This window comes from Hirundo rustica, chromosome 23, assembly GCF_015227805.2.
Source record: "Hirundo rustica isolate bHirRus1 chromosome 23, bHirRus1.pri.v3, whole genome shotgun sequence".
NCBI lineage: Eukaryota > Metazoa > Chordata > Aves > Passeriformes > Hirundinidae > Hirundo > Hirundo rustica.
The window spans coordinates 5382856-5399330 of NC_053472.1; the positions used below are offsets into that span (position 1 = coordinate 5382856).

A 16475-nucleotide genomic window follows, 5' to 3' on the forward strand; every position below is an offset into this window, starting at 1 on the left:
TCGGCGTTTATCCATGAGCCAAACAGAATTCCCGGGCTGTGTTTTCCCTTTTTCCAGGCGGTTCCCTCAGGAATTTCAGCATCACGCGCTAAAAACGCCGAGATTTTGGAGTCAGTCCCGGGATTTTTTTTTTTTTTTTCCCCACTTCAAGTTGGATTTGGTGACCCTTGGCGGTGATGCCTTCCAAATAAGAATATTTAGATTCAGAAAACTGCGATGGGGATGGGTGAAATACGTCGGTGTTTGGCTTGACCGGCAGGAAACAGCAAAGCTCATCCCGCTCGCTTCCTGCCAGCAAATCCTGATCTGGGAAAGCGAGGGAGGAACATTAAAAAAAAAAAAAAAATAAAATAATAATCCAAAATCCCCAGCGCGAGGATGGATCCGCCCGTGGGTGGCTCCTGGTGGGCGGGGGGTGGGATGGGGCTATAAATCGGGCTCGGGGGGAAGCGGGCAGAGGGATGAAGCCTTTGGAGCGCGGTCCCGGCAGCAGCGCCCGGAGCGCAGGGCTCAGCCCCGCAGCGCCTCCGCCGGGTCGGGGCTGAGCCGAGCCCGCCGGCCCGGGAAGGAGGAGGAGGAGGAGGAGGAGGGAAGGAGGCAGGGAAGGAAGGGAAAAAGGACGGAAGGAAGGAGGAGCTGTCCCGGAGCGATGCTGGCGGCAGCAGCGCTGTGCGCGGCCGCGCTGGGCTGCGCGGCGGGGGCGCGGCTGCTCAGCGGTAAGAGGGGCTGGGGATCGCTGGGGATCGCTGGGGATCGTGTGGGGATCGTGTGGGGATCGCTGGGGATCGCCCCCATCCCGGAGAGATCCCTCCGGCCCCGCCGCCCTGGCCTCTGTCGCTGGCAGGGTCGGGGTGCGCGGGCGGCTGTCGCGACATTGCGCAGGGATGCTCTGCGGTGGCGCGGGGGGAAGGTCGGGTTTGGTGGTTCTGGAGGTCTTTCCCAACTTTTCCGGCTGATTTTCCCCCCCGCCCGGCCCTGGGGAGCTGGCTGGAGTCAGCGGGCAGATCCCGAGTGAGGAGATAAGGGGGAATGCATGCAGGATAAGGAATACAAGGAATCCTTTCAGCCTCGCTCAGGGCTGCACATTCCGTGTCCCAAACTGAGCTCGGGACCCGAACGAGCAGTGAAGTCCAGCCAGGAACCAACTCCAATCAGTTTTTCCTTAGCTGAAAGTAATGGCAAGTTTGGCTGAGAAGGCAGGGACTTTCTTCCTCTTGTTTTAATGAGGAAAAAAAAAAAAGTGTGTGTGTACGAGAAAACATCCCGGGTGCAGTTTTGGTGACTGTTTCTAGAGAGCTGCAGATTTTTAATGAAACTCTGCTGTCTGTGTTTCCCTTTTGCGTCTCCCAGCAGCAGTGGACATTTCCCTCAGAAGAGGTAAGGGCTTTGCCTTTTTCTCCGAGCGTCAAATTCCCAAGAGAAACACAGGCTGTGCTAGAAATGTATCTTTTAATAGCGCTGTCGTAGTAAAAATCCTGCTCCTATTGTAATACCCGTGTAAAATATTAGCAAACTCCACTTCTGGCTATTTAACTGCTGAAAACCTCCAGTGTGAAAGGTGTTTAAACTCCCACTCCTACAGTGGCCAACATAAAAGGACAAAGCAGAGGCAGCCAATATCCCGTGGCAGGATTTCTAATGACCTCTCCTTGGATTATCCCATTTGTTCCAAGCACGCCACAAACCTTGCCCCGAATGTTTTCCTTCCCTAAACACATGTAGGTTAGCAGATTGTGCCTGCAAAAAAATATTTACCGAGCAAAACAAAACTGTTTGTTGCCACAGTCTAAATATTGGGACTGCTCTGCTGAAAAAAAAAAAGCCACACACACACGAGTGCATCATTTTGGATGATGTGTCTTTTCACTTTGATCTTCCCTCGGAACCAAAATAAGCTCTGCTGCTTCTGCAGGAGACAGTCCTTGGCTTGTGACAGCCTGAAAACAGACATTGTTTACTCCCTGGGCAGGCAGAAACATTGCAGAGCCCAGAGCAGAGCTGGGAACGGGGCTCTGGGAACGCATCTTGTGATCCTCAGTGCGGACACTGGGAAATGAAGGAGTTTGAGGCTGGATGTAAATAAGGAATTCTTCCCGGAGAGGGTGGTGAGGCCTTGCTTGGCCAGAGAAGCTGTGGATGTCCCATCCCTGGAGGTGTCCAAGGGCAGGTGGGACTGGGCTTGGAGCAGCCTGGGACAGCTGGAGGTGTCCCCATGGCAGAGGGTGGGACGAGAGGGCTTTAAAGTCCTTTCAAACCCCAAATATTCCGGGATTCCATGGCACTGCAATATCCATGAAGCCATTGCATATACCCCAAAAGAGAAATCCTTGCTAGGTCTGCTTGTGTAAGGAAAGCTCTGATTTTGACCATGTAACTCCTTAAAAGTAATCACCATTTTAAAAAGCCTCTTTGAACCCTTGCAAGGGTTTTTTGAACCCTTTTATTTGAACTTGGCTTTTTAAAAGGTTGCATGTATGGCAGTGTTTGACATGTATGTTGCATGTATGACAGTGCCAAACATGGCGCAGCATTTCTTTGGGAGCAACTCCCAGGATCTGCAAATCCCAGGAAAAACTGTGAGGGAGCCGAGAAGAGCAGGACACGAAAGTACCAACCTAAACTGTGAGATGCAGCGAGAAAAATTTGGAGACGCCCTTTGCCAGCCCAGTAACACAAGAGGCTTTTACCAGTGCCATGTTTTCCACGTGGACAGCCCAAAACTCATCCAAACGGATGTTCCAGCCTTAATTTTGGTCCCGTTTAGCACAGTTTTCTCTCCCTCCCCGCAGGGCAGACGGTTTGCAGGCGTGGGACGCAGAAACCCTGCTACAAAATCGTTTATTTCCACGATGCCTCCCGCAGGACCAGCTATGAAGAAGCTCACCTGGCCTGCAGAGCCGATGGGGGACATTTAGTCAGCATCGAGAGCCCAGCAGAGCAGAGGCTGATCGAGTCATTTATCAGGAGCCTCCTGGCTTCCGATGGAGACTTCTGGATAGGGCTTAGGAGGAGGAAGGAGGAGGAGGACAACAGCACAGAGTGTCACAGCTTCTACTCCTGGTCAGATGGGAGCTCATCCAAATTTCGGTGGGTGCCTGGGAGTGGGGCTGGCAGCGCCTTTAGGAGTGAAGGATTCTGTCCAGTGAATCCAAGCAGTGATGTCCCCGCTGTCATTTGTGTTCCTCCTGCGCTCATCCCACAAGTGCACAAATCACCCTCCTGGTGTTGCTCCGTATGAGTGGCTGCTTTAGGCTAAATCGATCATTTTTGGGGGGCTGAAAGGAGAGGAAAGAACAAGTGGTGCGGCCTTAAAAATCTCAAATTAAACAGCTACAAATGACCTGAAGATTCCTGCACCACAGGTCCCCCCGAGTTTATAGCCGATGTCCTGAAAAATGAAAAATGTTGTTCCCTTACTGAGGGAATTACATTTTTTCCCGTGAGACAGGAAAACATTCGAGCTGCAGGATCTATTGCAGACATGGAAAACTCACATCTTCACAGCACTTTTTAGATTTCTGCCTCCTTGTCTTAAGGAACCACAGGATTTTTTACTAATTAAATTATGAAAGCAACGACACTGACACGAATTTGCATCCTTACATCAGACACCTTGGAACTGTGACCTTTTTTTTACCCTGAGAGCCCGTAAGGCATTTCAGCCACTCAGAAATGAACAAACCAAAGGTGCTTTTAGTGGTCTTTGATATCTTGAAGTCTCACTCAGATATTGGGGGTGGATCATGGGAAGCTGGAAGCGGGATCTGCTGCTAAGAAACAGGCACAGCTTTCCTGCCTTCCCTTGGTGAGACGCAGTTATTTGTGCTGGAGGATAAAGCCAAGGAAAACACCAGGGGAGGAAGGAAGTGAGGGAGGAATAAAGCATGGGAATGGCTGGAAAAGCACCGCTTGAAATGGGTGTTCTCCCCTGCTGAACACCTCGGGGTGTCTGGAATGATTTATGCGCCGTGGATCAGCTGGCGGCAAATTCTTGGCAGGCAGAACATTGCTCCTTCCAGAATCCGTGGGGAGTGAACAACTGGCAAAATCAGGAGGCTTTTGGAGGTGTTTTCTGAGTTGCATAAAATGTCTTCTCACCGACAGTGACATTTCAGTGCTACCTCCTTCCTGTGTGCTTGGGGAAGAGGCACAGGTGTCTGGGGGTGAGGTTTATTCTCAGAAAACAACAAAAAAAAATTATCTGCAAGACTGTGTTGGTGCATTTCTGACAGAGGAAGCCAGGTTCTGCTGCAGATTCTCCATTTATTTTTTCATTAGATGGGTGCCAAAATTTTGCAGGCTCTGAGACCAAGAGAGCAAAAATGATGATTTTGCACAGGCCTAAAACTGTGTGGAGAAACCTCTCTGCAAGGCTCCGTGAAAGCTCAGAGAATTTGGACTGTCTTACACAATTGCAGCTCATTTTGAGCCGCTTTAATGTTCGAGAAAGAATCTTGTCTACAAGAAAATAGTGAATTCTAAACCCCCAAACATAAAGATGTACCCAGGCACCTGAATCCTGGTTTTTGGTTTATTCCACGGTCTCCACGTTCATTCCTAACACTGCCACTACATTTAAAACATAAATTATTTATAAAAAAATTTTCTTTAATATAATACGTATCCTCTATATTCAATTGACTATATACACTAAATATATACATTATGTAAATTATATATTAAAATAAAAATATCTTTATTAACAATAAATTATATAAAAATTAAATTTATTAAAAATTACTATAAAACTCTGTAAATTGTACTAGCTGAGACCTTTTGGAAGGAGGGAAGGTTGATTTTTAGGTGCTCAGCCCTTTGCTCATCGATATTCGCTGAACGCCTCGCTCGCCGAATTTGAAAAATCGGAACTCACCGAACCAACAATTGCATTTACCACCCCCGTTTTCCGCAGCGGGAAGTGCAGGGCGTGCCATAACCCCGTTAACTCTGCTTTTTCCCCCGTCCCAGGGGCTGGAAGCGCCCCTGAGCCGTGCTTTGCGGTGTTTCCCCAGGAACTGGTACGCGGACGAGCCGTCGTGCGGCGGCGAGGTGTGCGTGGTGCTCTACCACCAGCCCTCTGCCCCGCCCGGCCTGGGGGGCCCCTACATGTTCCAGTGGAACGACGACAGGTGCAACATGAAAAACAACTTCATCTGCAAGTATTCCCTGGGTAATGAGGGAGATTTTAAATGATTTCAAACTGAATCCCCCAGGAGAAGGAATGAGGAGCGCAGTGGCTGAGAGGGAAACGCTTCCCCGGCTTCGCTGGTGGGACAGGGAGAGTTTTTAATTTATGCAACAAATGGGGGGGAAAAAAATTATCCCAGTGGCTGCTGTGTGTAGCTGCTTGTGGTTTGGATAAAATCCCTGGGGGGTTCATGAAGGGTTTGAGGTCTCACATTGGGGGAGAAGGCTGAAGGACAGTGCTCAAGGCTGGAAATTGTGCATTTCACTCACGAGGAAATCCTGCATTTCTCTTTTTCTTTCAGAGAAGCCAACAAAAGCTCCAACAGACAATTCCCGAAGAGGTGAGTCAGACACGTTTTTTGGGATTTTTTTTTTTTTTTTAACAATTGCTGGCTCCCAGTGGAAATACTCTGACATTCATTGCCAAGGACACACAAAAACCACCCTGAGCAAGAAGCTGCCCTGCAGTTTGCACTTTCCCTGAGCTGTTCCGTGCTCCATCCTGCAGGGAAATTTGGGATTTGGTGATGCTGCAGGGATCGAAGCACAAGAGTCCCAGTGCACCTCACATGTCTTTGCAGCTCTCAGCCTCTTCAATCTCTTCTCAGCCTCGCTTTTTATTATTTAAAAAAATCATTTGCAGTATTAATGAAGCTGCTTCTTTCCAGCTGTGGCAACAGAGCCCTGGAAGCCAGAATTCCCAGAGGAACGCCGGAGGAAAGGAGCCAATGGAACAGCTGTGGGAGCCAAAGGTGAGCTGAGCTCTCAAAAGCTCATTTCAGGTGTCTGACTCAAAATGTGGAAGATTGAATGTAGAAAACAGCCTCTGGAAAAAAAACCCCAAAATCTTCCCTCAAGTATTTCCCAGGATAAAATAAGGAGGTTGCTCTGGCGGTAAAAATGTTCAAAATCCAAAGCTGTGTGAAGTATTTCGGGTGTGAAAAAGCCACGTTTATTAAATCACTTTGGAGTGGCTGAACAGTGAATGTTTTGTTTGTACGTCTGTGATTAACTATGGAAAACTCGCCATTCCTTCTTCTGACCCTGATTCATTTTTACCCCCAGAACCTGTTCAGAGCCTTGCCTACATCCTTATTTCCAGCGTTCCTGTGCTGCTTCTCCTCGTGGCCATCACGGGCATCTCCTGCTTTTGGCTGTTTGTGAAGAGGTGAGTGGCATTTCTGAGCTCTGAATCAGCAGTGACACCTTGTCCTGTTTACGGCTAATCTCACCATCCTGTCAAAAGCTCTGGGCAGGAGTGTTTGCAGCCAAAGAAATGCTGAAAAATGGTGGTGATGCTCCACGCTGAGTTAATTGTGAAGTAAAAATCAAAGTAAATCCCATTATATCCTTTGCTTGCGTTCACAGACGTGGCAGGCAGGAAATAACGTCACCGAGATTACGATTTTGATGTGTTAACCCTTGTGCTTGTCTTATTAGAGCTTTGAATTATCAGAACTTCCCCCTCAAAAGCGAAAAACGCAGCAATGGAAATAAAAGGATAAAAATTTGGAGCAAATAATGGTTACCAACATCCTCTCCTTGCTTTGGGGAGCTCAGGGGAGGAAGGCTGGCTGGGATTTTGGGAGCATCAGGAGGAGTTTGGCTGCCCTAGCATCTGAGCTGGCAGGCTGGAGTGTCCCTCAGCAGCTCCTGCCACGGGATTTTCCAGGAGTGCAGCCTGGATTAGGAATGCCCCGAGCCCAGCTTTGCTCAAGGCTCATCACCAAATTAACGGGCAGAGTTGTGCCGTTGGTTTGCATCCCCCTCCGTGCCCAAAGCGTTTTATGGCTTTCTCTTTCTGCCCTGCCCACCTAAGGAGACAGGAGCTGGCGGCTGTGACCCCCAAGGGTGACGGTGCCTGGCTGCCGCACCCCGGGAGGGACAGCCCCAAGCTGGACGTTTACAGAGTGATCCACAAGCAATCCGAAGCTGACCTGGCCGGCGCCAGGCCTGGCACAAAGAATTCCTCCTTCCGTGCCCGGGAGGGGCTGGAGAGCCCCGTCAGGGACCCCGAGGACACCGCCAGCAGGGGCTTGGTGACGCTGGCCAGCGCAGAGAGCGGCTTTGTCACCAACGACATCTACGAGCTCTGCGGGGACCGTGTGGGCAGGAGCAAGGAGTCCGCCTGGGTGGACAACGAGATTTATGGATATTGAGGAAACGGACCCAAAAAACCCCACTGGAATCTGGATTCTGAATGGCAACATGAGTTTACCTGCCCTCTCTATGCACTTGTTTAATAATGGTATGTGTGGTGTTGGTCCTGTCGTGCATTGTCCCCTTATTCTTCTATTTTCTGCAAGAATGGGGGTTTTTAAAGACCCAAACTGACAAGAATGTACAGATTTGTCTTTGCACCAAGCCCCCTTTGCCCCAGGAATGGCTTGTTAATATCCTCGATTCCTTTTTGTACCAAAGATATGCCTTGAGACTGAAGGACAATCCAAAATCCTTATTTATTTCCTCCTCAAAGGTGCTAAAAGTTACCTGCAATGCGTGATGGAGCGCTGCTTTCCCGGAGATGCTGAACTGTGGGAAGTGGGGAATGAATCCCTTGGCTGGCTTTGCTTGTGTGTGCATCTTTTACAGTGCCTATTAAATCTCTTTATCTCAACCCGTGAGTTTTCTCATTTTTACTCCTCCAATTCTCTCCCTCGTTCTGCTGGGAGGAACAGAGACCAAGAAGTGGAGGGGGAATGACCAAGCAACCAAAAAGTGCCAGGGAGGAGTGCAAATATTTGACACCTTTTGTTCTGCAGGTGATTTTCTGGCTCCAGGAGAGCAGAACGAGGCTATGAAGCTCCTAAAATGTGTTTTAGGTGCCTAAATGTTTGCTGTTCTCCACTGCACGTAAATAAATAAATGGGAAAATGAAAAAAAAAAAAATCAATTCATAAGCTGGGAGGAAACAAAGGGTTTGGCAAAAAGGTGTTTTAAATGTGGCTGGAACAACAACAGACCTGAGTGCAGGCATAGCCATGAATCTCCTCCGCCAAAATAGGCAGGAAAAAGTTTTCAGGTCCCTGAGCTGTTGCTGACTGCTGCAAACACTGAAATATTGCAGTTGTCACAGCTGCTTCTCACTTCCAAAATGTCCCAAGTGCTGTGGCTCTGGCTCGGCAGTGTCACAGCGGCTGTTCTTCCTCCACCAGGACGTGGTGCAAATAAAGCCCTGAAAGGAGAAACCCCTTTAAAATAGAAATAATCTTCCAATTGTTTTGAAAACAGCACCGAGTGGGCAACAATTTCTCCTGAAAAGCAAAATCCTGATACGGGAGAGCGGTCGGGGCTGTGCACTCACAATATCTGGAGTTTCTAATGCAGTAATTAACTCAGGTCAAACAGAAGTCTGTCCACTTTTAACCTTGTATTCTTGGTCTATTTTTGTTGTTGTTGTTTTGGTTTTGGTTTTTTTTTGGCAGCTATTAAGCATCTTTTAGGCACTGAAAAACAGGAAAACGAGGGGGAGAACTTGTCAGATGCTGGAGTTCAGGTGTGTAAAAGCCGAAAGTGTGTGGCCCGACCTCCTGAGCTGCCCGTTGGACTTGGGGCAGCCACCTGAGAGCTCTGGGAGTTATTAAAGGAGAGGGAATTTTATAAATCCCGCTGTTCGACGCCTCCTTTGGGGCATCCCATCGGCGGGAGGATGTGCGGGAGCAGTGACCACACGAGGGCATGTGCGCTCCACGTCCTGGAAAAAGCCGCTCAGCCCCGGGCTTTGGGAGGAGCTCGGATCCCTTTCCTCGGAGCGGAGCAAAACCCATCAAAGGCTGCCCTGCAAACGATGGCTTTTTAGTGGGTGCAGTTCCTCTCGCAGCGTTTTTAAGCCGTGTTTTTTGGTTGGGTTGTTTTGTTTCTTTGGTTTATTTTTTTTCTTTTGTGACCTGAACTTTCCGGCTTTGCCGTGGGGTTTCTGCAGGGGTTTTTCTCTTCCGAGCACCAAAATCTGATTTGATAATTCATTTTGCACCGGGCTGAGGCTTGAAAGTGGGCAGGAAGCAAATGTTTCAAGGCTAAAAAACTTCATCTAGAATGACGCGGCTGAGAAGGAGTATTAGGTAACATTCTGTAGGGGAAAAAAAAAGTCACTTTCCACACGCCGAGTTTGGATGCGAAGAAAAGGTGAAAGAGGAGTGAAATTTGGCAAGTGGCAGCTCGGGATGACACCACTTGCTATTCAAAGAGGATTCTGGAAGGCTCTCTCACGTACCCATCAATCACTGAAAGGGTGGATGTCTGACTAACCCGAGCCATCAGTTACTCACTGCCAGAACTTCTGCAGGGGATAAATAGAGCAGCAACAGCTCCCTTCTTCTCCATGGCAGCCCGAGCCAGCAGCGTCATCCCAAAATGTCACTCCTTGGAGGAATCTCATCAGCAGTGAAGGACAAGCATTCATTTCTGCACAGAGATCGTCAGTTCGCTCTGCGGAACAGTCATCGCTGTTTGACACGGAACAAAAGTAACTTTTCACCAGGATGAGGCAGCTTTACGTGTAAAACCTGCCTAAAAAGGGAAAGAACGACACAACTTTGTTCCTTGCATCCTTCCACTCTTTTTCTTTCTCCTTTGTTTTTGGTGTCCAGGCTCTGTTTTGAGCTGTTTGTGTCCTCACTGTGCATCCATAAAGCTCTGTGGCTGTTGCTGATTCCACAGGCACGTGTTGTGCCATCAGCTTTGGGACGAGCCTTGGTTAATCAGGGGAACTCAGCAAAGATTCCAGGGGTGATTCCTGGCTCCCAAATGTCAGGAAGGTACCAGTCCTCCAGCCTGAGAAGGAGCAGGGGAGAAGGAGGGACAGGCATGAACTGGGAGAGCAAATATTGCTGAAAAAAGCATGGAATTTTAAAATGTAAGTGCACACCTAAAGCAGAATTAGTGGACTAAGCATTGAAAAGGAAATTCAGCAGAAAGGGCTTTAAATTTAAATCAAGGGGCCCAACAAAGCTTCCAAATCTGCCTTTCCAAACGTGCAGGAAATAAACCAGCAGAATAATTCACTGAGAAAGGACCAGTAAAAAGCACCCTGCCCATCTGCCTGGCCGCTTCAGGACATCACAGAAGTTACTGAAGGGCATTATTCAAACACTGCCAGGTTTGGGGCACTGACCACCTCCCTGGGGAGCTTTCACCACTCTCTTGGTACAGAAATGCCTGAGATTGTTCCTCAGCCCATCCCAGGACAGCTCTGCTTCCTGTCACCTGCTCTACCACCTTCTTGGTTGCCTCCTAAAACGTTCATGTCCTCCTGAAATGCTGGGGCCCAGAGCTGCAAGGGATTGTGTGACGCCAAGCAGGATTTTGGGGAGCTGACAGACACAGAAAAGGCATCGCTGTGATCTGGAGGAATCTGGCCCACTGGAAACTCTGCTCTGTGCCAGGGAGGGGGGGTTTCCATCAGGAAACTGTGTTTGGGACATGTGGAGTCTGATCCAGGTGCAGAACCCCGGGGTCTTTGTGGGGAGCCCCTGGTTCAGGGCTGGAGACACCTTGGCTGGACAGACACCTGGGGTTGGACAGACACCTGGGGTTGGACAGACACCTGGGGCTGCCTCGTTCCTCTTCATCCAAAAATGAGCTGGGCGTGTTTAGCTTAGAGAAGGCTGAGAGGATGTCACCGAGGCACACAAACTTCTCCAGGGGGTCAGGGGATGGGGCCAGGCTCTGTTCATTGTGACAGGACGAGGCCATAAAGGAAAAAATAAAACAAGTTCCACCCCAACGCGAGCCAGAACCTCTCCCCATGGAGGGTGACAGCGCTGCCCAGGGCTTGGGGACACCCCAAACCAGCTGCACGCCCTCCCGTGCCACCTGCCCCCGGTGACCTTCCCTCTGCAATGGAGCTGCACTGGGTGACACCCGAGCGGAGGGGCCGCTCCCGTGGCTCCCCAGCAGCACCGTGGGGACACAGCGCGGGTGCCGCGGGGCTGGTGGCACTGGCGGTGTCCCCGCAGTGTCCCCGGGGTTAGTGGCGCCGTCCCCCGGTGCCGGTATCCCTGTCCCCCGGTGTTAGCGGCACTGTGCCCCGGTGCCGCGTTCCCCGTTCCCCTGGCGGGTGCGGCGCTGCCGGCGGTGTCCCCCAGGGTTGGTGGTACTGTCCCTGGTGTTAGTGGCACTGTCCCCCGGTGTTAGTGGCACTGTCCCGCGGTGTCGGTTTCCCCGTTCCCCGGTGCCCCGTTCCCCGCTGCCAGTGCCCCGTTCCCCCGGTTCCAGTGCCCCGTTCCCTGTTCCCCGGTGCCGGTGTCCCGTTCCCTGTTCCCCGGTTCCAGTGCCCCGTTCCCTGTTCCCCGGTGCCCCGTACCCCCGGTTTCAGTGCCCCGTTCCCCGGTGCCGGTGCCCCGTTCCCCCGGTTCCAGTGCCCCGTTCCCCGTTCCCGGGTGCCCCGTTCCCGGGTGCCCCGTGCCCCGTTCCCGGTTGCCCTGTGCCCCGTTCCCCGTTCCCCGGTGCCCCGCTCCCCGTTCCCCGTTCCCTGTTCCCCGGTGCCCCGTACCCCCGGTTTCAGTGCCCCGTGCCCCGTTCCCCGTTCCCCCGTGCCCCGCTCCCCGCTCCCCGCTCCCCGGTTCCAGTGCCCCGCTCCCCGGTGCCGGTGCCCCGTTCCCGGGTGCCCCGTGCCCCGTTCCCCGTTCCCCGTTCCCCGTTCCCCGCTCCCCGTTCCCGGGTGCCCCGTTCCCGTTCCCCGTTCCCCGTTCCCCGTTCCCCGTGCCCCGTTCCCCGTTCCCCGTTCCCCGGCGGGCGCGGCGCTGTCCCGGGGCGGGCCGTGCGGCGCCGTTGCCATGGCGAGGCCCCGCCCGCGGTGACGCGCGCGGTGACGCCGGTCGGCGCGGAGGGGGCGGCGCGGCCCCGGGGGCGCCGCGCGGAGCCCGAGCCGGAGCCGCCGCCGCCGCCGCCCCCCGAGCCCAGCATGGTGATGGCCGAGCCCCGGCGGCCCCCGGCGCTGCTGCCCCGCGGGCTCGGGCCCGTCCGCGTCGGCTTCTACGACATCGAGGGCACGCTGGGCAAGGGCAACTTCGCGGTGGTGAAGCTGGCGCGGCACCGCATCACCCGCAGCGAGGTGGGCACGGCGCGGGGGGCGCGCCCGGGGGGGGCGGCGGGGGCCGGGGCTCCCGGTGACGGCTCCGGCTCCGCTTTTGTCCCCTTCCGGCACCTCCCGCGGGGACGCGGCCGTGCCGGGCACCGGAGCTGCGGCGGCCCCGGCCGCTGGGGTGGGGAGCGGGGATGGGAGGGGGGAGGTTCGTCCTGCTCGCATCCTCCCGGGAACGCCTCCGAGGCCTCCCGAGGATGCCGCCCGCGGGATGGCACCCCGCGGGATGGCACCCCCGGGACGGTGGCGTCGCCGCCGGGATGGCAGCGCCGGGATGCTCCGGTGCCGCTCCAGCGGCACTTTCTGCTCCCAGGGAAGGGTCAGACCTGCTGTGCCTGTCGTGCCCTGGATTATTTTAGGGTTTCCTGACCTGGGCGATGCTGGGTGATCTGTTTCGGCAGAGGAACTTGTGTGTGTGCGGAATTCTTCAGCGCAGCATCCTGCAAGTTGACCGAATCCAACCATTTTTAGCCTCTTTGTTTAACCGCCCCCGTGTATTACCCGGTGATTATTGTTCGTACCTGGTGCTGTACCTAAAACAAAAATGAACGTCAGTCCGCCTGGGTAAAAAATGCGGTCGTGTTCACTTTAAAAAGAAAAAAAAAAAAAAAAAAAAAAAAAAAAAAAAAAAAGAAAATAATAAAAAAAAAAGAGGAGGTATCTGCTGAGAGTAATGGCTCTGAAGGATCAGCTTCCTCTTCTGCGTTGTTTTAGGTAGTTTTAGTCTCTACACCTAGAGGTGAGCTTTTTGTAAGCCTCTCCTCTGGTCGCTTTCATTGTTGACAGAAGAGGTTCCTGCGCTGCTTTGTAACTGACAAAAGTCATTAAAATCCCGTCCCGAGTGCAGCCTGGAAGGCCCGCGGTTGTCCCTGGGCTTGTGTCGGGGAATCATTCCTTACAGGGACGGGAAAATGCCCTGAAACCTGGAGCTCGGTCAAGGAGAGCAAACCCCCGGGGCTGGCAGCGCTCTGGCCCCGCTGTGATTGATGAGCTTTGCATCCCGGAGACTGCAGGAAAGTTCTCCTCTTGCCTCGTTTCTCAAGTTCGTAACAAACTCGAGTCTTTGCGAGCCCTTCCTTGCTCTTGCTGAAGAGCCAAGCGGTGCCAGCGTTCCCTTTCCAAGTTTGGTGCCATGTGCCAGGATTGCAAATGCTCCACTTGAAGATACTCGGTTGTCATTCGCTCTCCGGTCCTCGTTTTCTTTGGCAGGCTTTGCGATGGAGATGAAAACTTTAATCTTCGTTTTTAGTGTTTTAGAAAGCCTGTTTGTTTAGCCTTGTTGGAAATAACAAAGCTAACAGAAAACACAGAGCTTAAAAGCTCCCTGATTCCTGGATGATTCTTTCATCTGTGTCCTAAGGAATTGCTGAATTCTGTTAGTCTTGAATTTTTATTTTGTTTTTAACCAGCTTTTCTGTCCAGCCGCAGCCTTTTTCTCTTCTATGGGATTTTTTACAACAAATTTGCCTGTGCTGGAGGGGTTTTTTGTCAAGGTCTTTGATTTTTTTGAGTCAGCTCTGGCTTCTGCAGTGAGAGATGCAGGAGTGTTTTTCTGGAACTGAATTGCTGAGTTGCTTGCTGGAAGTATTTACACAATCCTTGAGGAAGGGGAACCCTGTTAAGATCACTTCTGGTGATGTCAGAGGAAATTAATTCCAGCCAAATACTCTTTGCAATAAGCACTTCCAGTTTGGAGCAGCTCACCTGATTGTTGGGTCCCTGAGCACACGGAGTGGAAATCCTGCTTGGTAATGACTCCAGACTGAAGGGCTTTCCTATTTCAGCCTTGTTCTAAACTGTGGCTTAAGATCCAGTGGAAGAATATTCAGATTTTAGGTCCTGGAGAGGCTGTGCTGGTGCAGCCTCAGGTCTGTGCTGCAGGAGGATGCTGTGATGCTGCTGAGACTTGCTCAAAAAACCCATTTCAAAAGGACTCCTTGTCAAAGTTTCTCCTGAATCTCCTGATTTGAACCCTTCACATTCAGAACCTGTTTGTTGTTGGGCTTTTCTAGGACCGGCCTTTGGAAATTGTGTTTTGTATAATTTTGACCGTTAAAACATTTGCCCTTTTTTTTTTTCCTTTTTAACAAAACTCTGCCTAGCTAAATTAAAAAAAGATGGGCTCTTATTACCTTGAATGCAGCACTTTTGGGCTGTGTACGCTCCATCCTTTTTATGAAGAAGATGAAACCGTTGCCATAAATTGTTAGCAGAGCTGAGAATGAAGTGAAAACAAACTCGAAGCAGGAGAACCGCACGGGGATGTGTGCAGACAAAATCAGAAACCATCCCTCGAATTAATGCAACCCTAAAATTCCGAACAACCAAAGGGAAGCAAATTGGGAGAAATGGGAGGATTAATAAAGATTTGTAGGAACAGAGGTGCAGCCTGGCCCTTTTTACTGCCAGTCCACCCAGGGGAGGCTGAACTCGACCTTTGCTTGGCTCTTTTTGGGTGTTTGGTGCCATTCGAGTGGTGGCCACGTGGCTTTTCCCTGCCACGCTCCTTTCTTTATCCTGCTGCCCAGGAATCCTGTGATCCCAGGGCAGCTCCTGCTAATGAGGCGTGGAAATGAGCGGAGGTTTTCCTGGGGAGGAGGAGAGGAGAGAACAGAAATGATTGGGAGCGTGAAGTTGGAGGAGGTGGGAGATTTGCTTCGAGTGAAACAGGGTGGGAAGGGAGGGAGGAAAAGGTGTGGAATAGGTGTGAAATAAGGAGAAGGTTTGGAATAGGTGAAGGTGCCGCTTGGAAAAAGCAGGGAATTTGGGAACCCACCCCTAAAACCCTAAATTAACCCTCTCCAAGGATTAATCCCTGGCTCGCTGCTCCCCAGGTGAAAATAAAACCTGGATGTCCCTGTGGATCCCAGATGTGCTGCTGTTGCAGGGAATTTGTATTTTTCTCTGGAAAGAAAGTATGGAAAAGAACCCTCCAGCCCCAGATTTGATCTGTGGCACCAGTTCAGGTGTGCTCAGGTGCTTGCAAAGTGAATTAACTCCAGCACAGACTGCAGCTCCCTGTGCTGCCCAACAAAATACGGAGTTTTTCCAGACTGCAGGGAGTTGTGATTGTCAATTTTAATGCATTATATCTATTTTAAGAAGGTACTGGGTTAACAAATCTGAATTTCTGTAACCTGCAGGGACAAAGCTCTGTTTGAATGTGAACTTGTAGCAGGAGGTTGTGTTGTGGTTTGGGGTTGGGTTTTTTTTGTTGTTGTTTGTTTGGGTGTTTGCTTTTTGCCTTTGTTTTTCCTTTCAAGAATTAAATGAATAAAACAAAACCAATGAAAACTGACAGTTGGAGTAGCCGAGGAGCAGAAGAACTTTCATCTTTCCTTGACAAGCATTTCATCCTCCCTCCTTGGCAGCTGCAAATCCCAGATGTCAGGGGAGGATTGAGCAAACTCCAGCTCCCTGGGCCTTCAGTGAAAGAGGGAAGGAAATAAGTGCAGTTCCTGGTATTTTTAAATGAGAAGAAACCATGAAAGCTGCAAAGATATCTTGGAACTCCTTAAAAAACCTGGTGACAGGGGGAAATCAGGGAAGGCAGAGGACTCCCTTTTGGTTTTCCTTGTCAGATGAAGGATGTGCTGACATTATTATTGAAATTTGGGGTTTTTTTTGTCGTTTGTGTCGAGCTGTTGCCAGTAGCTGTTGGCAAGCTGCGTGTTTAGGAACAAAACACACTTTTCAGATAGGAAACTGCTCCGTGGCTCGAAGGAGCTTCTCCACCTCTTAAGAATTACATCCCTTTTCCTGTCATCAAGAAGACACAGCTGAGCTCATGGACAAAAAGGAGCTGCTGAATTCCCCGTTCCTCCTCACGTCCTTGGCAAGACTTTGCTGGATTTTAAGTGTTTTCAAGTGGTTCTGCTGTAAAATCTTCCCTGGTCCTGGCAAGATGAAGAAGCAGAACGAGCTGAGGTATTTAATCTGCATTTGAGTGGAGGAGCAGAGGTGGCAGCTGCTGCTGTGCTGCCTCTCCTATGGTATATCCTATTATATATACATTTTATGGACGTGTTTAACACACACTCGAAGTCGTGCAAGGCTTGCAAAGAGCGATGGAGTTTTTCCCTTCAAGTTGGTTTTTATTTTCTGCGCTCAACAGCGACTTTTTAATGACCCCAAAAACTCCACGTCATCGGACAAAGCCCGGTCCCATGTAAGGCGGCGAGGTCTGCGAGCTGAAAATCTCTTT

At 51.0% G+C, this 16475-nt stretch overlaps 2 protein-coding genes and 1 long non-coding RNA gene across 6 annotated transcripts in view; 2 read left to right on the top strand and 1 right to left on the bottom strand.

Moving 5' to 3' along the window:
• Positions 1-605: 605 nt before the first annotated feature.
• Positions 606-7804, top strand: LAYN (layilin). 2 transcript variants are annotated; one of them, XM_040085236.1, is made up of 8 exons: positions 650-716; positions 1354-1377; positions 2790-3087; positions 5013-5170; positions 5490-5528; positions 5856-5939; positions 6253-6355; positions 7007-7804. In XM_040085236.1, the coding sequence occupies exons 1-8, from the start codon at positions 650-652 to the stop codon at positions 7344-7346; spliced, it is 1113 nt and encodes a 370-aa protein (XP_039941170.1). In that variant the 3' UTR covers positions 7347-7804. The 2 variants fall into 2 exon arrangements, with proteins under 2 accessions (XP_039941171.1, XP_039941170.1); XM_040085237.2 differs by lacking the exon at positions 1354-1377 and having other exon boundaries at positions 606-716.
• On the bottom strand, positions 7628-11339 carry LOC120762642 (uncharacterized). Its single transcript, XR_005703945.1, has 2 exons — positions 10733-11339; positions 7628-9960 (listed from the first exon to the last, which is right to left on the bottom strand). It is a non-coding gene; the product is annotated as an uncharacterized LOC120762642 (long non-coding RNA).
• A 752-nt stretch (positions 11340-12091) lies between these two features.
• Positions 12092-16475, top strand: part of SIK2 (salt inducible kinase 2) — a 33477-nt gene continuing 29093 nt past the window's right edge. For all 3 annotated transcript variants that reach the window (XR_005703925.2, XR_005703924.2, XM_040085104.2), the window contains exon 1: positions 12092-12241. Coding sequence is in view for 1 of the 3 variants with exons in the window: in XM_040085104.2 (XP_039941038.1) it covers positions 12092-12241 (150 nt within the window). In the remaining 2 variants the exon portion in view is untranslated. The remainder of the gene's footprint in view (positions 12242-16475) is intronic.

What these genes read in the sequence shown, in the direction of transcription:
- LAYN (XM_040085236.1), top strand. Translation starts at nt 650, where the DNA reads ATGCTGGCGGCAGCAGCGCTGTGCGCGGCCGCGCTGGGCTGCGCGGCG. An exon ending in CATCTGCAAGTATTCCCTGG is followed by an intron (nt 5,171 to 5,489) that starts GTAATGAGGGAG and finishes TTTTTCTTTCAG; the next exon opens with AGAAGCCAACAAAAGCTCCA. An exon ending in AACAGCTGTGGGAGCCAAAG is followed by an intron (nt 5,940 to 6,252) that starts GTGAGCTGAGCT and finishes TTTTACCCCCAG; the next exon opens with AACCTGTTCAGAGCCTTGCC.